General features: G+C 36.7%; 1 protein-coding gene across 1 annotated transcript in view; it reads right to left on the reverse strand.

Annotated features, from left to right (window-relative positions):
* The window catches only part of LOC129248632 (transmembrane protease serine 9), a 41831-nt gene extending 38811 nt beyond the window's left edge, over positions 1 to 3020 (reverse strand). The window contains exon 1 of the mRNA XM_054888256.1: positions 2822 to 3020. Within this exon, the coding sequence (XP_054744231.1) occupies positions 2822 to 3020 (199 nt within the window). The remainder of the gene's footprint in view (positions 1 to 2821) is intronic.
* Positions 3021 to 17170: the final 14150 nt, after the last annotated feature.

A 17170-nucleotide genomic window follows, 5' to 3' on the forward strand; every position in this document is an offset into this window, starting at 1 on the left:
TCCAATGAATGTTTGGAAATGTGGATCGATGGAATAATAATCAAGTTACGCCATCTGTTGTAAAACCTCACGAACTTATTCATAGTCCTATTAATATAATAGTACATGGGTGTTTTAGTGCCTTCTTGCAAAAGAGTCACCAGTACGAAGCGCTAGAATGTATTCACGTCCTTCAAATGCCCGATGTACTCGGATATTAAGAATCTTTGGGATTTTAAGATAACATAGATTGGCGGACGGTGTGATGTAACGCAGTGTCCATGTGTCAGTCTTTATTCGGCGAACATGCCTTGTGTGCTGAATTTAGAACATCTATGTGTATAGGTGGGATGGTACGAAGAGCAAGTGTTATAGTACCATAGGCTCAACCTCCGGCCACTATTAGCAATCTTAACTACGGGGTCTGACCGAAGGCTTTGTTTGCTTACTAAAAAGAACAGGTGTCCTAAAAGTTCGCTACAATCTGTTCTAGGGAACGGCGCTCACGCCCGGCACTCAACTGTGTGTAAGTTTGACCTTGTGTCAGCTCGATTGGGAGTTGTAAAGGGTTTTCCAATAACAAGTATTATTTTGAATAGCCCGCTATTTCGGTAGATGTCCCCTTTGAAGCTGGTATTTTTTGATATTTTGAATAAAAATGGAACGATACACCCTTAAACAACGCATTGAAATTATTAAAATACACTATAAAAATGGTGAAAATTTGGCAGAGACGGTTTGTAAAACTCGAAAACTTTTGGGTCATCGTGAAGCACCTTGTCGGACAGAAATTGGTGAAAAAATTCGAGCTGTTGGGACAAATTAGTGATGTGAAGAATAAAACCTGTGCACGTCGTTTAAAAACAGACGAAAATGTTGCTGTTGTAACCGAAAGTGTTGAAGAAAACCCAGGTTTGTCCATTCCTCGTCGTTCTTTGGAGTTAGGCATTCCACAAAATAATTACACCGTATTTTGCATAAAGATTTGTGTCTTAAGGCTTATAAAGTCCGGTTAATACAAAATCAACGTCGTGTCTTTGCTGATTGGTTCATTGAAATGCATGGAAATGATCCGGAATTCCATCGAAAAATCATCTCGAGTGATGAGGCCCATTTCCACCTCAGTGGCTTCGTCAACAAGCAAAATTGTCGGATCTGGGGCTCAGAAAATCCAAGAATTATTGTTGAAAAGCCTCTCTATCCTCAACGTGTGAGTGTTTGGTGCGGTTTTTGGCCCGGTAGAGTCATTGGACCTTACTTTTTCGAAAATGAAACTGGTGCAACAGTTACAGGTGAATGTATTGCGCTATCGAGCGATGATTAACGATTTTTTATGGTCGGAATTGGATGGTATTGATCTGGACAACATTTATTTTCAACAAAACGGCGCTACGTGCCACACAAGCAACGAAACCATTGATCTTTTATCAAAATAACACCTCTTATTGGAAAGCCCTTATTTTAACCGTGTGTAGGACTCAAACTACTATCAAGGTGATCGATTAGGCGAAACCATTTAACGGTTAGCTGATAAGCGCATTGATTTGATTCACAGTGATTTCTGGCACTGGTGTCTTCCCTATTGGGGTGTAAAAGGTTTTGTATAAGATGAACATTCTTTCTACTTCAACTATGGTGATTGGCGTGCATTTTAAGCAAGTTAGTTCAATGGGAGCATAACTGCTAAAGATGTCACTCCCGTGCATTTGGCTACTTGAACTTAACATACCAGATATTCTTATAAGTTCCTCATTTTTTGCGGAATTTTATCAAATTTATCCCAATTTTTTGCTCAAGTGCACCCTATACACCTTGAAGGGCTGCATAACAACATTTTCCACGAGATACATTTGTAAAATAGCATCGATTTGTTAATGAATATCTCTACAGATTTTGTTTAAATTCAATTTTAATGAATATTAGGAGTTTTTTTTTAATAAAAATCTAAGTGACACTGACGCCTCTTCAATATTGAAGGCAAAATAAGCAATAGCTTTAAATTCTATTGAAGCACAATAAGCCTTTATTAATACAAACTAGAGCTTCTTATGGGAAACAGTCATTATATTGGAAGGACAAAAATCATTGTCTCAAACACAAAACTCTTTATTCGCATAAATAATTAATTTTATGCTCCTATAACTTTCCAAAAAAATGTTTAAATGCATTGAAATACGGACCCTAATGACGATTAAAAGCATAAAAAATATAGTCATAATTTATTTATTTTTAGTGCTGTGCTGTACCTGCTCAAATAGAAATAATAAAACGTTTCGGTAATTCCATTGAAGTTGTTGATGAATACACAAATTTATTTTTTACCACAGGCTATGGCCAAGACACCCAAAATAATAGAAAAGGTTTGTGTCAGAAGTGGTCGGCAGGCAATGGCAGACCGTCGAGTGTAATTCTGCTATGACCATCTACTATTCGGAGGACCGAAATGCTAAATTAGCAGAACGTTATGGCCCACCTACAATCTCGGCGAACAAGGCGTCATGGTTAACAGACGACTCAGGCGAGCGGACTTTGGTTCTGCATCCCATTTTATTGTGAGTAGATAATCCAAACGATTCAGGTTTCGATGTTAATGTAAGACAAGTCTCCTCGTAGAAGTAAATGTACTTACATTTGAACCTACCTACCTATCACCTAACAAATGGTGCCTATTATTACAGCATACTATTAATTATAATACAACTCTTTCACAAAGACGCTTTTAAATATTTTCAACAAATTACTAATCATCTCAGTTGCCATTACTCATACGCACTGTTGAACGCTCTTCATAAGCACTTTACACAAATAATTTAGAAATACTTATTTATACTTTTGAACTCACCCTCAACTGTTTCTGTATCCTCGCCATCATTTTCTGCTAGCGGCAGTGACTGCGCTGCGCTTGCATTACTCCGAGTTTGCAGGTCTTGTATGTCGGCCGGTAATAATTTCACTTGCGCCACTGTTGTGTTGAGCTCAGCGCACAATATGGCATGCCATAGTGAGCAGAATAGCAGCAAAGTCTTAGAATGTCGACGCATTTTTCTACAATCACAATAACTCGCATACGTTGCAGAGTTCCAAAGTAGAGTAGATAAACCAAAAACGATGTCAATTTGAAAATAACGCGAATTTAAAGAATTATTAATTTTAATTTATTTTTAATTAAAAAGTTGTTTTTAACTTAAATTGCACTTGTATTTGAAAAAGCGATTTTTATATATTTATTTATAATTTTTATAATTTATTTTATTTATAATTTTTTTTTTTAATTACGTTAATTTTTTTTTAAAGCACTTTGACTATGAATATTAAAAGGTTTAGTTGTTGATGTGTCCTTCACTTTTACTTAAAGATTTTCGTTGCAAAAAACCTCCCCGTTTCTGCAATACTTTTTACGCACCGCTTAAGACAACCGCTTACTTTGAACGCGCTTTGTGGTCTGAGCCAAAAATTCTACGCGGCACTTTTGTCAACAGTTACGCCGCTGCGTACGCACTAGAACGGTGCGGCTTCAACACGAACGATGACAACGGCTGTGCAGGTAAAGCCATGACGCATTGGCTTATGGCTTGCGAGTATTTAACAAATTGCTCACTACACTGAAAGCATATTGGCATGTGAATTAATGGGATTAAGACTTACAACACAAAGTGACACAAAGCAGCATAGTAAAAGTAAGATTGCAGAAAAATAATAATAAAAAAAATAGAAAATTAAATTGTGTGGGAGTTGTGAGTTATGCTTTTGCTATTCTTTTGGTTTCACTAATTTACAATTAGCTGGCTTTTCGAACGAAAAACTTTCTTCTACATAAAATATTTTTTTTTGTAATTTTTGCTTACAGTTTTAAAGCACAAATGCCATAACCCAAAGGCAGGCACACTTGCATGCGATAGAGTATATTGAGGGAGGCTTAAGTTTTTTTAGCAAAATTTTCAATAGATTCTTTATTTTTACCCACTACAACAAATTAATTTTTTTTCTTGTGAATTTTCGTTACACACTATTTGTTATCTTTGCTGTCCTCCATATCACCATACAACCACACCACTTTTCTTCAAAAAATTCTCACTTTTGCACCCACTAAGCTCGTCTTCAATCACTCGTCCACTCGCAGACGCGCCAATAAACCGACTGACTTCACCAATTTGTCGCTCCATTGGAATTGCAGTAAACTCAAAAACACCGTCTGGCTGCCAACTAGCCAAATGTCTGCCCGTTTAACAAATAACTATCGCACTAAGCAGGAACAAAAACCGCAGCAGACAAATGCTCAATTGGTTGCCAGTAGCTCGTCCATAGCGCAATATTCTACGCGCGACTAGCGCGCGAGTGTCAACTAATACTCGTATTACTCAATCCATTGCCGCTACTATCGAGCGCATAACTATTCTTCGTTCACTGCTTTTTCCTCCTTATTTCTAGATATTTTTACTTTTTTCGTGTGCATACATTTTAAGTTGATCTTTTGTTGCTTTCTTACTTCAATTGACTGCTTTGATGTTTTTTTATTCTATTTTTTATGTTAATTTATGCCTTCGATTTCCATTTTATGGCATTACTTTGTGCCTTTGTTTACATTTCTATCAGCAGTGCTAACTTCACTTTTACTGTATGACTACAGTTTGTGTTGGATTCGCAGTTGGGCGCCACTTATGCTACATTTTTCTTTTTGCCATGACAGTCTATGAATGTTTCTGTTATGTTGCCCTTTTAAGGTTTCGAGTAGAGGGCCATCTAACAAAAGACTTAGGAAACGAACTTGCATGTGCGAAAAATCAAAAATGAATAGTGAAAGAGTTTTTATAGTCACGAGTGGGAGAAATTTTCCTCCTTCTTTAAAATTGATATATAATATATGAAACATATTTCAATACTTTACATTTACCTTCTACTTAAATATGAACGAGACGGTATCAATAAAACTGTCCGCGGATGACATATGGCAAAAATAAATTTTTTGTTTTTTGGTAGGACTGTTATAAGCTTACATGGCAAATTTCAGCGTGATATGTCACATAGTTTGTTTTCTGTGCTACTGTAAACAAGTCAAGCTCGAGTGTGTTCTTCGAATTCTCTTTTATGACTTCAATTGTCTCAAAATGTTTTCCACGGAGCGTCAACTTGAGCTTGGGAAACAGGAAAAAGTCACATGGAGCCATATCAGGCGAATACGGTGCTTGCGGAACGATATTAACATTATTTTTGTTCAAATAATCGCGAACAAGACGTGATGTGAGAGCTGGTGCATTATCGTGATGCAAGAACCATGACTTGTTGTCCCACAATTCCTTCCTTTTAAGGCGAATGTTCTCGCGCAAACGCTTTAAAATGTCTAAATAATATTCAGCGTTAACCGGTTTTGCGATTTGTGCGATTTTCAAGCACAATTTCCTTTACTTTTCCGATGTTTTCGTCGTTTACTGATGTTGCTGGACGACGTTCATGAGGCAAGTTTTCAACCGATGTACGGCCCTCTTTGAACGATTTGTACCACTGGAAAATACGTGCACGTGATAGAGCAGAGTCCCCATAGGTTGTCTGCAAACATTTTTAAGGCGTCTGAAGCCGAAATTTTGTTGGAATAACAAAATTTCAAACAAATTCTTTGAATTTCCATCGTTAAATTCGAAGAACACACTCAAGCTTGACTGGTTTACAGTAGCACAGAAAACAAACTATGTGACATATCACGCTGAAATTTGCCATGTAAGCTTATAACAGTCCTACCAAAAAACAAAAAAATTATTTTTGCCATATGTCATCCGCGGACCGTTTTATTGATACCGTCTCGTTCATATTTGAGCTGAATGTATATAAGGTTAAGTAACAAGTTTTGAGCGTTTTCCGCTAGACGTCTTTAGTGAGCCATGTCTCACGATATACCTATGCATGCATGTATTGCATCTAGAGATGGATTCGATGAGCAATTAAGGGGTTATATATAGTTAGAATTTTCAAAAAATCTATTTTTTTATATTTGGTTTCTAGTGTACATATATTTAAGTATACTCACAGAAAATTTAACATCGTTCCGATAAATATTTTCGAAGTTACACGCAAATTTGAAAAGGCGTTTTAAAGTGCTTGAAAGTACAAGGCCGGAGCGGCAGTGCGTTTTTCTCAAAATGTTGATTTCAAAGTCGGTGACCAACATTACTTCAAAAAGATTAAAACGATTAGTCTCAAATTTTAACACAAGCTTCTTAAATATATTTTTTAGTAATTAATTGAAGATTTTTTCTCACCGATACATATTTTTTTTTATTAAAAATGTGAGGTCGGAATTTTGGTTAAAAATCAATTTTTCTTTTTTTTTTTGAGAAACCGCCCTTTTGTGAAAAAAATCTATTTTGCTTATTTCTTCGATTAATTACTAGATTTAACATTACTTTAACGAAATCTGTTTGCTTTTTTAATTACAGAAGATCCAGTTCAGAGATGTAGTGGCCACCGCAAAACGTCTTTTTTGAGAAGAGCTCCCGGAGATCAGCTGTAGCTCCTTTCCAAATAAATATTTTTACTAATACGAATTCTTAAAATATAGTTAAAAGATTACACAATAAGTCTACAAATTTTTAGATCAATAAATTTAAAAGTTTTCTCATAAAAATTCTGGAAAATTCGCTTTTTTTCGGCCTTCTAAATGTATATAACCCCTTAAGGGTGGCGCTTAAAATGGAGCTACAAAACAGAAAATTAGATGCCAGTACCATTCAGTACCACTACCACTAGGGATATCAACCTCGGGGTTGCAGAATGGCAGGACTCATTCTTTTTTCGAATTTCGAAAATTTCGAGGCTGGTCGAACAAAATCCGGAGATTTTTGAGTGTAATTATTTTACATCATACATATATACTTACATATACATATATATACTTATATAATTGGCGCGTACACACGTTTTGGGTGTGGGTTTGGACGAATACCTCCTCCTCTTTGTGGCGTGCGTCCACAAATGGAGGGACCTACAGCTTCAAGCCGACTCCGAAGGGCAGATATTTACTCGGAGGTTTGCCATTGCCTGCCAAGGGGCAATTGATATTAGAAAAAAACTTTTTCTTCATTTTAGTGTTTCACGGAGATTCGAACCTACGTTCTCCGAATTCCGAATGGTAGTCACACTCAAGCCCATTTGGCTTACATCTCAAGAAATTCCCCTTTTTGGGGTATTAAAAGCTTTATTTGCAACATTGTTTGAACTTGAAACATTTGCAACACAGCTGAGTTTGTATTTGAGGGAGAAATATGTTTTTAGAGTACGAAAACATAGGAGCTAGAAATGATTGGCACACGTGAAGATGTGCGTGAAGATTAATTAAAAATAAATATATAATTGGCGCCTACGCCCTTCTTGGGTGTTTGGCCGAGCTCCTCCTTCTATTGGTGGTATGCGTCCAAGGGGCGGCCGCTATTAGAAAAAACGTTTCCTATCATATTGCTGTCTCAAGGATAAATTATATAAGGTTTGAGCCGGACTAAAAAAAAACTCGTATGATATGTCAAAAGTCGTGATTAAATTATATTTTTTGGAATAGTGATGTCGATCTCGGGATCCTATTATTTAAGAGGGCCTATAATTTTCGGGATTGTTTGTCAAAAATCCCGGGATTTTCGAGATTTTTGTAATGGTGGTGTTTATGGATGCCAATCAAAGTATCCTGCTATTTTTAATTCCCGATTTTTTTCCAGACTATTCGCCAAAAACTCCGGTAATTTCCTGCATTTATAGTTTCTTAACCTGAGGGGGACGTTTACGTCCAATGTAAAAGTAGCGCGTACGGGCAAGACGTATGAATACGTCGTCGACATATATCTTGCGCCTTGGGACAGGTGGGGCGAATAACTGCGTACAGTAAAGGTATTAGTCATCCATGCGTATCTCGACATGAGCTTGAAGCGAGGTGAAGGTTAGTATCATTTCATTATTGAGAAGGGTAGGCGTACTCCGGGTGAGTATTAGAGTTCGTCATCTCAGTCATCTGACAGTAATTTTCATTACAACACGGAATGGAGCGATACTGAGAATGAAGATAGTGCAGAAGTTGATGAAGTTCATCATAGCAGCAACATTATTTCTGAAGCACAGCTACCTCAAAATACATAAAGACCACCATTCCCCTTTACTGCAAAGCCTGGAAAAACTTTCGCTACTCCTCCTAGAAAAGTTCCTCTCTTTTATCTGGAGCAGATTCTAGATGAGAAACTTATCCAATTAATTACTGAGTAAACAAATTTGCACGCCGCCCAATTTTTTGATAATAATCCTGAGTTCAAACCACGTTCGAGAATTCGGCAGTGCAAGGATACAGACAAATCTAAAATGAAGATTTGCATGGGGTTCCTTTTTTTTCAAGGAATAATTGGAAAACCGTCTTTGGAAACTTATTCCCCAAGAAAAGGAGTACTTGAAACACCATTTTTTTATGAAACTATGAGCGCAAGTAGGTTTGGATTATTATGTAAGTTTTTGCATTTTGCAGGCAATCTAAGTTTTGAAATTAACAAATCTAATAAAAAACATATCAAATTGACTACTTCCAGGATTCCCTAGTGCTGATAGAAGCTATTTTTGAATTTTTCAATTTACAATGGCTTTGTATACAATAAAGTTACTTGGACGTTAGGTTAGTTTAGATTAGTCTGGCTGGCATTAAGCCACGCAAAGACCTTTTGGTCCCTAGCAATACCAGATGGAGACCGACCTCTATTAATACTGAAAGTAGTAATATGTAGGATGTCAACGCTTTTGGCGAATCTATGCAGAGCTGTTAGATCCTCTTTTGAGATGTCCTCCAGACTCAAGCAGTGGGGTCCCCAGGTATTTTAAACGTGTTTTTAATAATCCCGGACAAACGTACTGAAGGTGTTCTAAAGTTTCTTCAGCATTAACTCTACATTTCCTGCATTCGTCTGTGTCAGCAATCCCTCTTTTCGGCGCATGTGCAGCCAATACATTATGACCTATCAGCATACCTATGATAGTTCTGCAGTCTTTTTGCGAGAACGTAAGTACGTTTTTTGTCGTTAATTCTACACATAACTTTTGCTGTTTTGCATGAGGTCAGATTAGTCCACCTAGCTTCCACTCGCTTATTCATGTAGTCATCCATTTCGTTTTATACTGTGTTTATCGGTTTTAATATATCGTTCTCTTGTTCAAATGGTAGTCTAACAGCACTTTTTGCTATCTCATCTACTATTTCGTTCCCCATAATGTCTTTCTGACCAGGTACCCAATAGATATGTAATCTTCTGTTTGCGACTAGCCTTTCTATGGCCCCTCTGCTCCGTTGAACATTTTTGGACTTAATACAGTATGAGGTTGTTGCTTGACTGTCCACGTATATACTAATTAATATATTAATTATTGAGTTCCTTCTTTTTCTTGTGTAGGCTAGCACCGCGGCTTTTCCCACAGCAAAAACTTCCGCTTGGAAAGTACTGCTTTGGTCCAACAGCTTAATAGGCTGCCTAATCCCTAGTTTTGTGCAGTAAATCCCCGCTCCCAATACATCCAAATTTTAGAGCCGTTTGTTTAGATGTGAAAAATCCTATGGCCACTTCAATTGTAGTACGAAACCTTCTCTCCCAATTAAAGTACGGAGTCAGGTAGTCTGTGCAACCTGAACTCCTCTTTTCTATTGATGTATGTCCGAAGGATCTACAGGTGAATACTTCAGCAGCCACTAACCTCCCCACGGATTTTGTTGCTGACCATTAGCTTGGAAGTTAACACTCTGGATACTTTAATTTGTTTAGGATCACACAGTAATAAATTCCCAACAAGTAAATGCAAAAACTCAATACGTTGGGCAACGAACGTTAATTTGTGTGTCAGACTTTTGATAAACTGAGTGGCTATTTTTAAATAAATCTGTTGCAATTTTCTTATAAGAAATTATGTGAATGTAACTTAAAATTACAGACAATTAATATCGATTCGAAGGTTAGCATAAGATTGCATGGAAATACTTTTCATATGATGTGTGTTTCCGACCATTCGAAATTGAGCCTTAGAGGTGTATACAAACTTCTTTTAATGAGCATGGCGAGAGTTGAAGGGCTCACGTGGAAACAAGAACAAATAGAGAATTCCAAAATGTTGTACACCGATAGGATAGTTACATATATACAAGGTGAAGTCCAAAATAAACAAGACTGAGCTAAAATGGAAACCACGGAAGCTTTGTTCAGATAACTTCGAGTTCAGATAACTTCAAAATAGTCCCCTCTGGCATTGATACATTGTTTTGCGCGATCTAAAAGCCTTTCGAAAGAGTGTTTCAGGTCATTGACCGGAATGTCCTTCAGGATGTCTTTTTGACAAGACTTTTGGATGGCCTCTAAGGACGCCAAACATTTTCCCTTCATGGCCAAATGCAATTTTCCGGATAGGTAGAAGTCACAGGGAGCCATATCAGGCGAATATGGTGAGCAATTGATGGTTAAAATGCGATTTGTAGTCAAAAAATCAGTCACAAGAGTGGATCGATGAGATGGTGCATTATTAGGCAATAAGCACGAGCTTCCTACTTCAAAGTATTAGGAGCGAATTCGATGAAGGCGATTCAACAAACGCTTCAAAATGATAAGGTAGAAAATTGCTTTGATGGTTAGGCCCATTTGCATGAACTCCTTGTGGCCAATTCCCTTGGAATCGTAAAAACAAATGAGCATCGACTTAATTTTTGTCTTCTCCAAACGCGATTTTTTGGGTGGTGGCTCGTCTGGGGCCTTGCCAGTGCGGAATGAAACGTGCACAGACCTTTCGGAAACCCAAATAAGCGGTTAATTTACGCTAAATCGAAGTTTTGGAGATACTTAACTCCGATTCTATGAATTTCAACGATGATTTCGGTTCATTTTTGATAAATTTACGAACAATTTCGATGGAGTTTTTGGTGATAAATGATTTTGGGCGGCTCTTACAGTTATTGTCACTTATATCCTCACCACCATCTCTGAAACGAGTAAGCCACTCATGAACTCTGGCACGAGATAGACAATCATCGCCATAAACTATTTGCATCAATTTCATCAACGATTGTAAAACAAAATTTAATATTAGCTCTTTGTTCGAACCTCATTTTGGTACCGATGACGCAAACATACTGACACCTTAGATGCAATGACTTCACTTGCACTGAACCGAATGTCACCAAGCTTTCACTGGAAGTCAGCTGGGAATGTAACTTCAAACGCACTAACTCATTAAAAAGATTTTTTGACGCCAGTTTATTTTGTATTTCTACAGTACAGGCAAGTACAAATATTTATTTAAATTCTTCAATCAATTTTTATGGATTCTTTTATGTAAACCTTCACTTTATTCGCAAAATAATTAGATGTTTGGAAATGAAGTGAACGTTGGCATACGTGTTTTTACCACCAATCGATCAATCACTTACCAACTCTATTATCACTGATCAAGTCCAATGTTTCATCGCCTAAATATGCTACAATCCGCAAATTTCAACAGCTTAAGAAGTGAATAACCTAAATTCCGTTTTCAAACTTTCATTAACCACAAAAGTACACCGAAGCATTTTATGCCCGTTAGGTGGAAATTACAACAAAATATTAACTTAATGAATTTATTTTCCCTTTTTTCGCAAAAAAATATCATTCATCACAAGCTTCAATGCAGCAGTCAATTCGAGAATTCTCACTTACCGAATTGTTGCTTTGGAAGTGTTAGCGGCAAGTACGCGCAATCCTCGAAATAATCACTGGATCTTAAGGCAGCAAATGCCAATTGTCCAAGAAGTGTATTGAATGATTCCGTTGGAGCGAAGAGAATTTGCTAAGCTGACATCGGCACTCAAGCTGTCTTGCCACTTACCGCACATTACAATTAATGCCCAATCATTTTGCCTTCGAAATTAATCATAAACAAAATCAATCAAAATTTAAGTGTGACTCAGGAGGACAATTTATTGTTATGGTTATTATATTGTAATATTCTTGAAATTTCACAATTGTTCGCAACTTTCTTTTTATTCCCATTTCGTATCTATCTGGGTATTCACTGGTATTTCCTGATTTTTTGCCCTAATTTAAACTACTTTCGTATAATTCCCTGCTGAAGTGCTACACACTCGTACGTATACTTACATACACACATACACAAGCACTGGTGTACAATAAAAGTATTTCGGTAGCTTTTTCTTATTTGTTTTCTGATTGTAGCAAACCACCACTCCTTTAACCTCATTTCTTTTATTGACATTTTATTTGCAAGTTCTTGGCCTTCGGCAATATTGAGTGAGTAAACACTTTGTTTGTGTGAAATAAGTTCACTTGGAACAAATTGGTCAAGTGGGATTAGTTTTTTGAATGAAATCTTTCTACTTAGGGCCTAAATATAGCAATTTACGTGACTGGAGGTATTTTTTCTTTTTCACTCCTCAGTAGTGATTGAAATTGCCCTCCTCGTAAGCAGCTGCCGATAGACTTGCACACGCGTTTAGCTAACGAAAATAAGCTAGTATGCATAAACTGATACAAAAACGAAACCAAGCATTGCATTAAGATAAATAAATATTATACATCGAATTGAGTGTGTAAATATCATGGTTTTAAAATTAATAAAAAAGATGTTTCAAGTATTTATTAATCAATAATATATTTTCCTTCATTATTTACAATGTCTTCCGAACGTTTAGGCAAATTTTTAATTTCCTGCTCAAAAATTGTTTGTACTTGGAGCCAAAATACGCTTCGATATCCCTTTTTATAGCTTCTTTTGAGGAGTAGTTCTTGTTACTCATATGGGATTGAAGTCTAAGGAAAAGGTCATAATCACAAGGTGCAATATCCGGAGAGTATGGTCGATGTGGCATTAGCTCCCATCCGAGCTCGTTCAGCTTGCCTAATGTTTGCCTTGCGGTATAAGTTCTTGCGTTGTCGTGGTGAAACAAAACTTTGCGTCCATTCACTAAAGGCGGTCGATTTTTTTTAAGTGCCTCATTCAGGTTTGATATCTGATGGGAATATAATCAGCAGTTATCGTCTGGTTTGGTTCCAGAAGTTCATAATAAACAATACCGACCATATCCCACCAAATAGACCGGAGAATCTTCTTGGGGTGAAGGACATCTCTAGGGGTCGTTTCTCGTGTTTCATCTTTATCTAACCATTGGCGTTTGCGAATAGGATTATTTTAAAGGACCCATTTTTCATCACCAGTAACGATACGGTTCAAAAAACTTTCATTTTCAAGCCGTTGCAGCAGCTGAGAACACACATTCACTCTCTGCTGAAGGTTGGCGACCGAAAGTCTATGCGGAACCCATTTTCCCAGCTTTGAAACCTTTCCAAACTGAACCAGGTGCCTGTGAACTGTTCCATGCGATGAATTTAGCCTCTGAGCTATCATATCGACTGTCAAATTTGGCTCAGCTTCCACGAGTTCGAGCAAGGCGTCGAAGTTAAAGACTTCAGGACAACCAGCGCGCGGGGCATCCTCCAAGTCGCAGTTACCACTTCGGAATTTTGAAAACCACTTTTGCGCAGTCCTTACACTCACGGGGTCCTCTCCGTGAACAGTGTTTATTTCTGCAGCAGCAGTGGTTGCATTTTTATCACTTTTATAAAAAAAATACAAAATATGCCTCTTATACGCGTTCCAAGATTCCATTTTATTTTTAACAACACGTGCTTATATCCGCGATTAAAATCACTTGTTGAATGCACAATATATTAAAGAAAATATAAAGAGTTCCGTTATATTCCTCGAATATTTTTTTGTATGCAAAAATCGTACAAATGTGAAATTATGGGTAAAATACGCTCGAACTTATGGACTGACCTGATATTATGCTGTTCCTTTTTTGAGATTAAAAGAAAGATCAACCTGGATTAACCTGGATCGGCCAATATATAGACAGACATTAAACGCTGTATAGGGGGCTCGTACTGCCTTCCTAAACTCCTAACCACCGAATGGAGTTATCGGAGTCCAACCATTACCCATTGCAAGCGAAGAGTTTCAGCTGCCTCCAGAGATTCAGGTAACTTTGGCTCAATTACGTTCTGGATATTATATCAGGTTAAACTCCTACTTATCCAAAATCGAGCCCGACGCACTCAATACTATACATATATGTTCATCATGTGAAGGTACTCCGCACAGCACTCAATACCCATTCGAAAGCCTCTTAAACCCACTCACCTAACACCCCCTTCCCTCTGGACCTAACCTGTTGGAACTGCACGTTTCCTGGGCATATCATTAGATGAGTTAGCCGATGACGATCGATGACTACACCGCGCACTGGGCAGGCATAGTGAACAGCTACAAAGCTACAACAACAACAAAACTGGGTTAATAGGACGCACTACTGCGAAGCCAGCCGACGCAGACACAAGCATAAAATCGTGTTCCATAAATATTGGAAATGTTTGCTCTTTCGAATAAACAGATAATAATAGGAAAAAATTTATTTTCGTTCATGTTTTTGAATTAAAAAAAAACTATATAGGCCACCCTATAGGCCACTTATGTGTTAAGAAGCAACCACCTTGGATCCTTGCCCCCACAAGATCTACTCAGATTTCTTCGGAGGTCGAGTAGATTTAAAAAAAAATTCTTCAGGATAGAAGCGGCCCGTCATATTGAGTATCTGGTCACCTTACCCGTGAAGCTCATCAGATCTTCCTTACGCTTGTGACTTATGGATGTTCTTCACGTTTTTCGAGTTATGTATATGTAAATATAAGTTTAAACCCGTCAGAAATATAGTCTCCAAGCGGTACCCATAGGACTGCAGATAATCCACCTGCTACGGCAGCATGCACGTCGGATTTGGAGAAGCAGAATTTGAGTTTATATGGAAATAGTTCTACAACCCCAAGAGGCCCTATATTCAAATGTTCAATTCGCGACAAAGGGAATTGATGATGATTAAGATGATATGGACCAGCCTTTATGTGTGCTTGCTTATTAGCTGGCTATATTGGAATGTGAATCAATAATAATCAATCATTTATCGTAATATATCGACTTATTATTTAAATGTATAAGATATTTCAAACCATTTTTGCTTACTTTAGGCTAGAAGCATACGGGAGCGAAAAAGCAAAGCAGCGATTACAAACGTGCTTATTTTCAGTGTTTTATAGAGTTTTACTTAGTTTTTTGGATTTTTCGAATTATTTATGAAAAAATACCTAATTTTTAAGGAAAAACTTCACCAAAATCGTTCTGCTTAGTTTTAGATGGAATAAAAAGTGTTAAACTGAAAAGAAATAAATCCTTTCTTTTATTTAATATAACCTCATTGGATTTGTTCGCGGCTTTTTGAAATTTTTTACATGGAGTATCTGAATGTATGCGGTTTGGAAAATGTTCGAACACATCTCCTGGTTTTGTATGAAAATAAAGTACTTTTGTTCCGATTTTTTTTTTTCAATTGTAGAATTGCAAATTCTTCCATACAATGAATGTTGGATTTTTTTTATATGAAAGAAAATGTGTAACACCATCCGCAAAAAAAAAGTTATCAAAAACCCATTCGAATTTCGAGCCACTTAAAACTTCCACAGTAAAAATTTAATGGATTATGAAACTGTGTATCCAAAAGTTTTCCAGAAATTATGACTACAAAGTTTAAAATTTCAATAAATATTTTTTGGGTTTATTCTAATTTTGTACAGTGTAACGATTTGAGTTGTTTATATGGTTTTTGTGTGCTTTTAATATACAGAAAGAATATTCTGTAAATCTCACAAAACCTATTTAGCAGATTTAAAAAAAAGTGGCAACAATTTGGCATTGGATGGATACGACGTAAATGGTATGTTTCTGACACTTTCCATTCGAAAACTTGAGTATTTTCATTGGACATATGCAAAAATATTTGAAAAATCGAAGCGACTTCCAGTTAAATGATAATATCAATTTATTATTTTTTATACAAAAAGAAAACATAAATAAATAGCCTTAAAATGTCGCTGTGCTATTATTGTGCCCACGTCTGTATAACTATACTTTATTAGCCATATGACTTACGCCTGAAAGTATGCAGCGACTTTTATCGTTTTGAATAAGAACATGCCACATCACTGCACTGTTTTTAAAACTGTGCGTGGGCGATCTTTTAATTCAGCCTAAAATTATGCAACAATAGTTTAAACTCAATTTCAATAGTTAAATACTCATATGCAAATGCAATAATTCAACGTGACTAAGCCCATGGATGGTAGAATACAAGGTTGCGTCTTCCGAATTCGCTGTGTCGTCAGGTTCTATGAATAAACAGACAAAAGTAAGGGGAATTACTTGTTTGTGAAGAGAAAGAGTAGGCGGCAGCAATGGAAATAAGCAAACACAAGAAATGATACATACACACACTTTCCTGCCACGGGGTCTTCCCCATAAAAACCCAAAAAAATGCATTTGGGGCTTTATATTAATTTGTGCTTTCACAATTTCAAATGCGGCAGTGCGTTTTCATTGGTTTGTTTAGTTTGAATCACACAAATCACAATATTACCAAGCCATTCACTGAATTTTCAGAAACATGAAATTTCTCTTACATTTGTTTTTTTTTATTAGAAAAAAGCTTGGCGTCAGACTTGTCAAAATTGCGAAAAATAAAGTAACTGTAGTACTCAATTCGCCAACCCACTATTTTCAATGCTGCCATCTCTCTTCCAAGAGAGTTTCATTCAATCCCGTTGATACAGTGAGACTTTTGTTGCTTCAACTGGGCAAATTCTTTTTTGGGAACGAAGTAACATGAGCAATGACTGTTTTAATTTTATCTTATATCACCAACACAAGCTTAGTTTTGTCGAAAACCCTCCGCTGGTCCATCCCTTGTTACGTTAGCGAATCAACTGATTCCTTTAAAGTCGCTGAGAGCCGGTTAACGGTCTGATCTTGGTCACACCTTCTGGATTCTCTCCACAGTGTATAAAAACATATGTATGTATTAACATTTAACTTACAACGTGGGCGTAAATACATTTATTTCAATTTTCCTTTTTGTCTATACCTCTATAAAAAAGGCGATTGAAATAAACTAAAATTTTTCAGAGAAATACAAAAAGTTTTATATTTTTCTTTCTTCTTGGTATTAATTTGGATTGGTTTATTTAAATATTTATTTACCCATCATTATACAAAAACGTCTATTTATTTAATAAAGAGTAAGTAATGTAAAACTTACTATCCCCTT

Source organism: Anastrepha obliqua, chromosome 5 (assembly GCF_027943255.1).
Source record: "Anastrepha obliqua isolate idAnaObli1 chromosome 5, idAnaObli1_1.0, whole genome shotgun sequence".
NCBI classification, from domain to species: Eukaryota; Metazoa; Arthropoda; class Insecta; order Diptera; family Tephritidae; genus Anastrepha; species Anastrepha obliqua.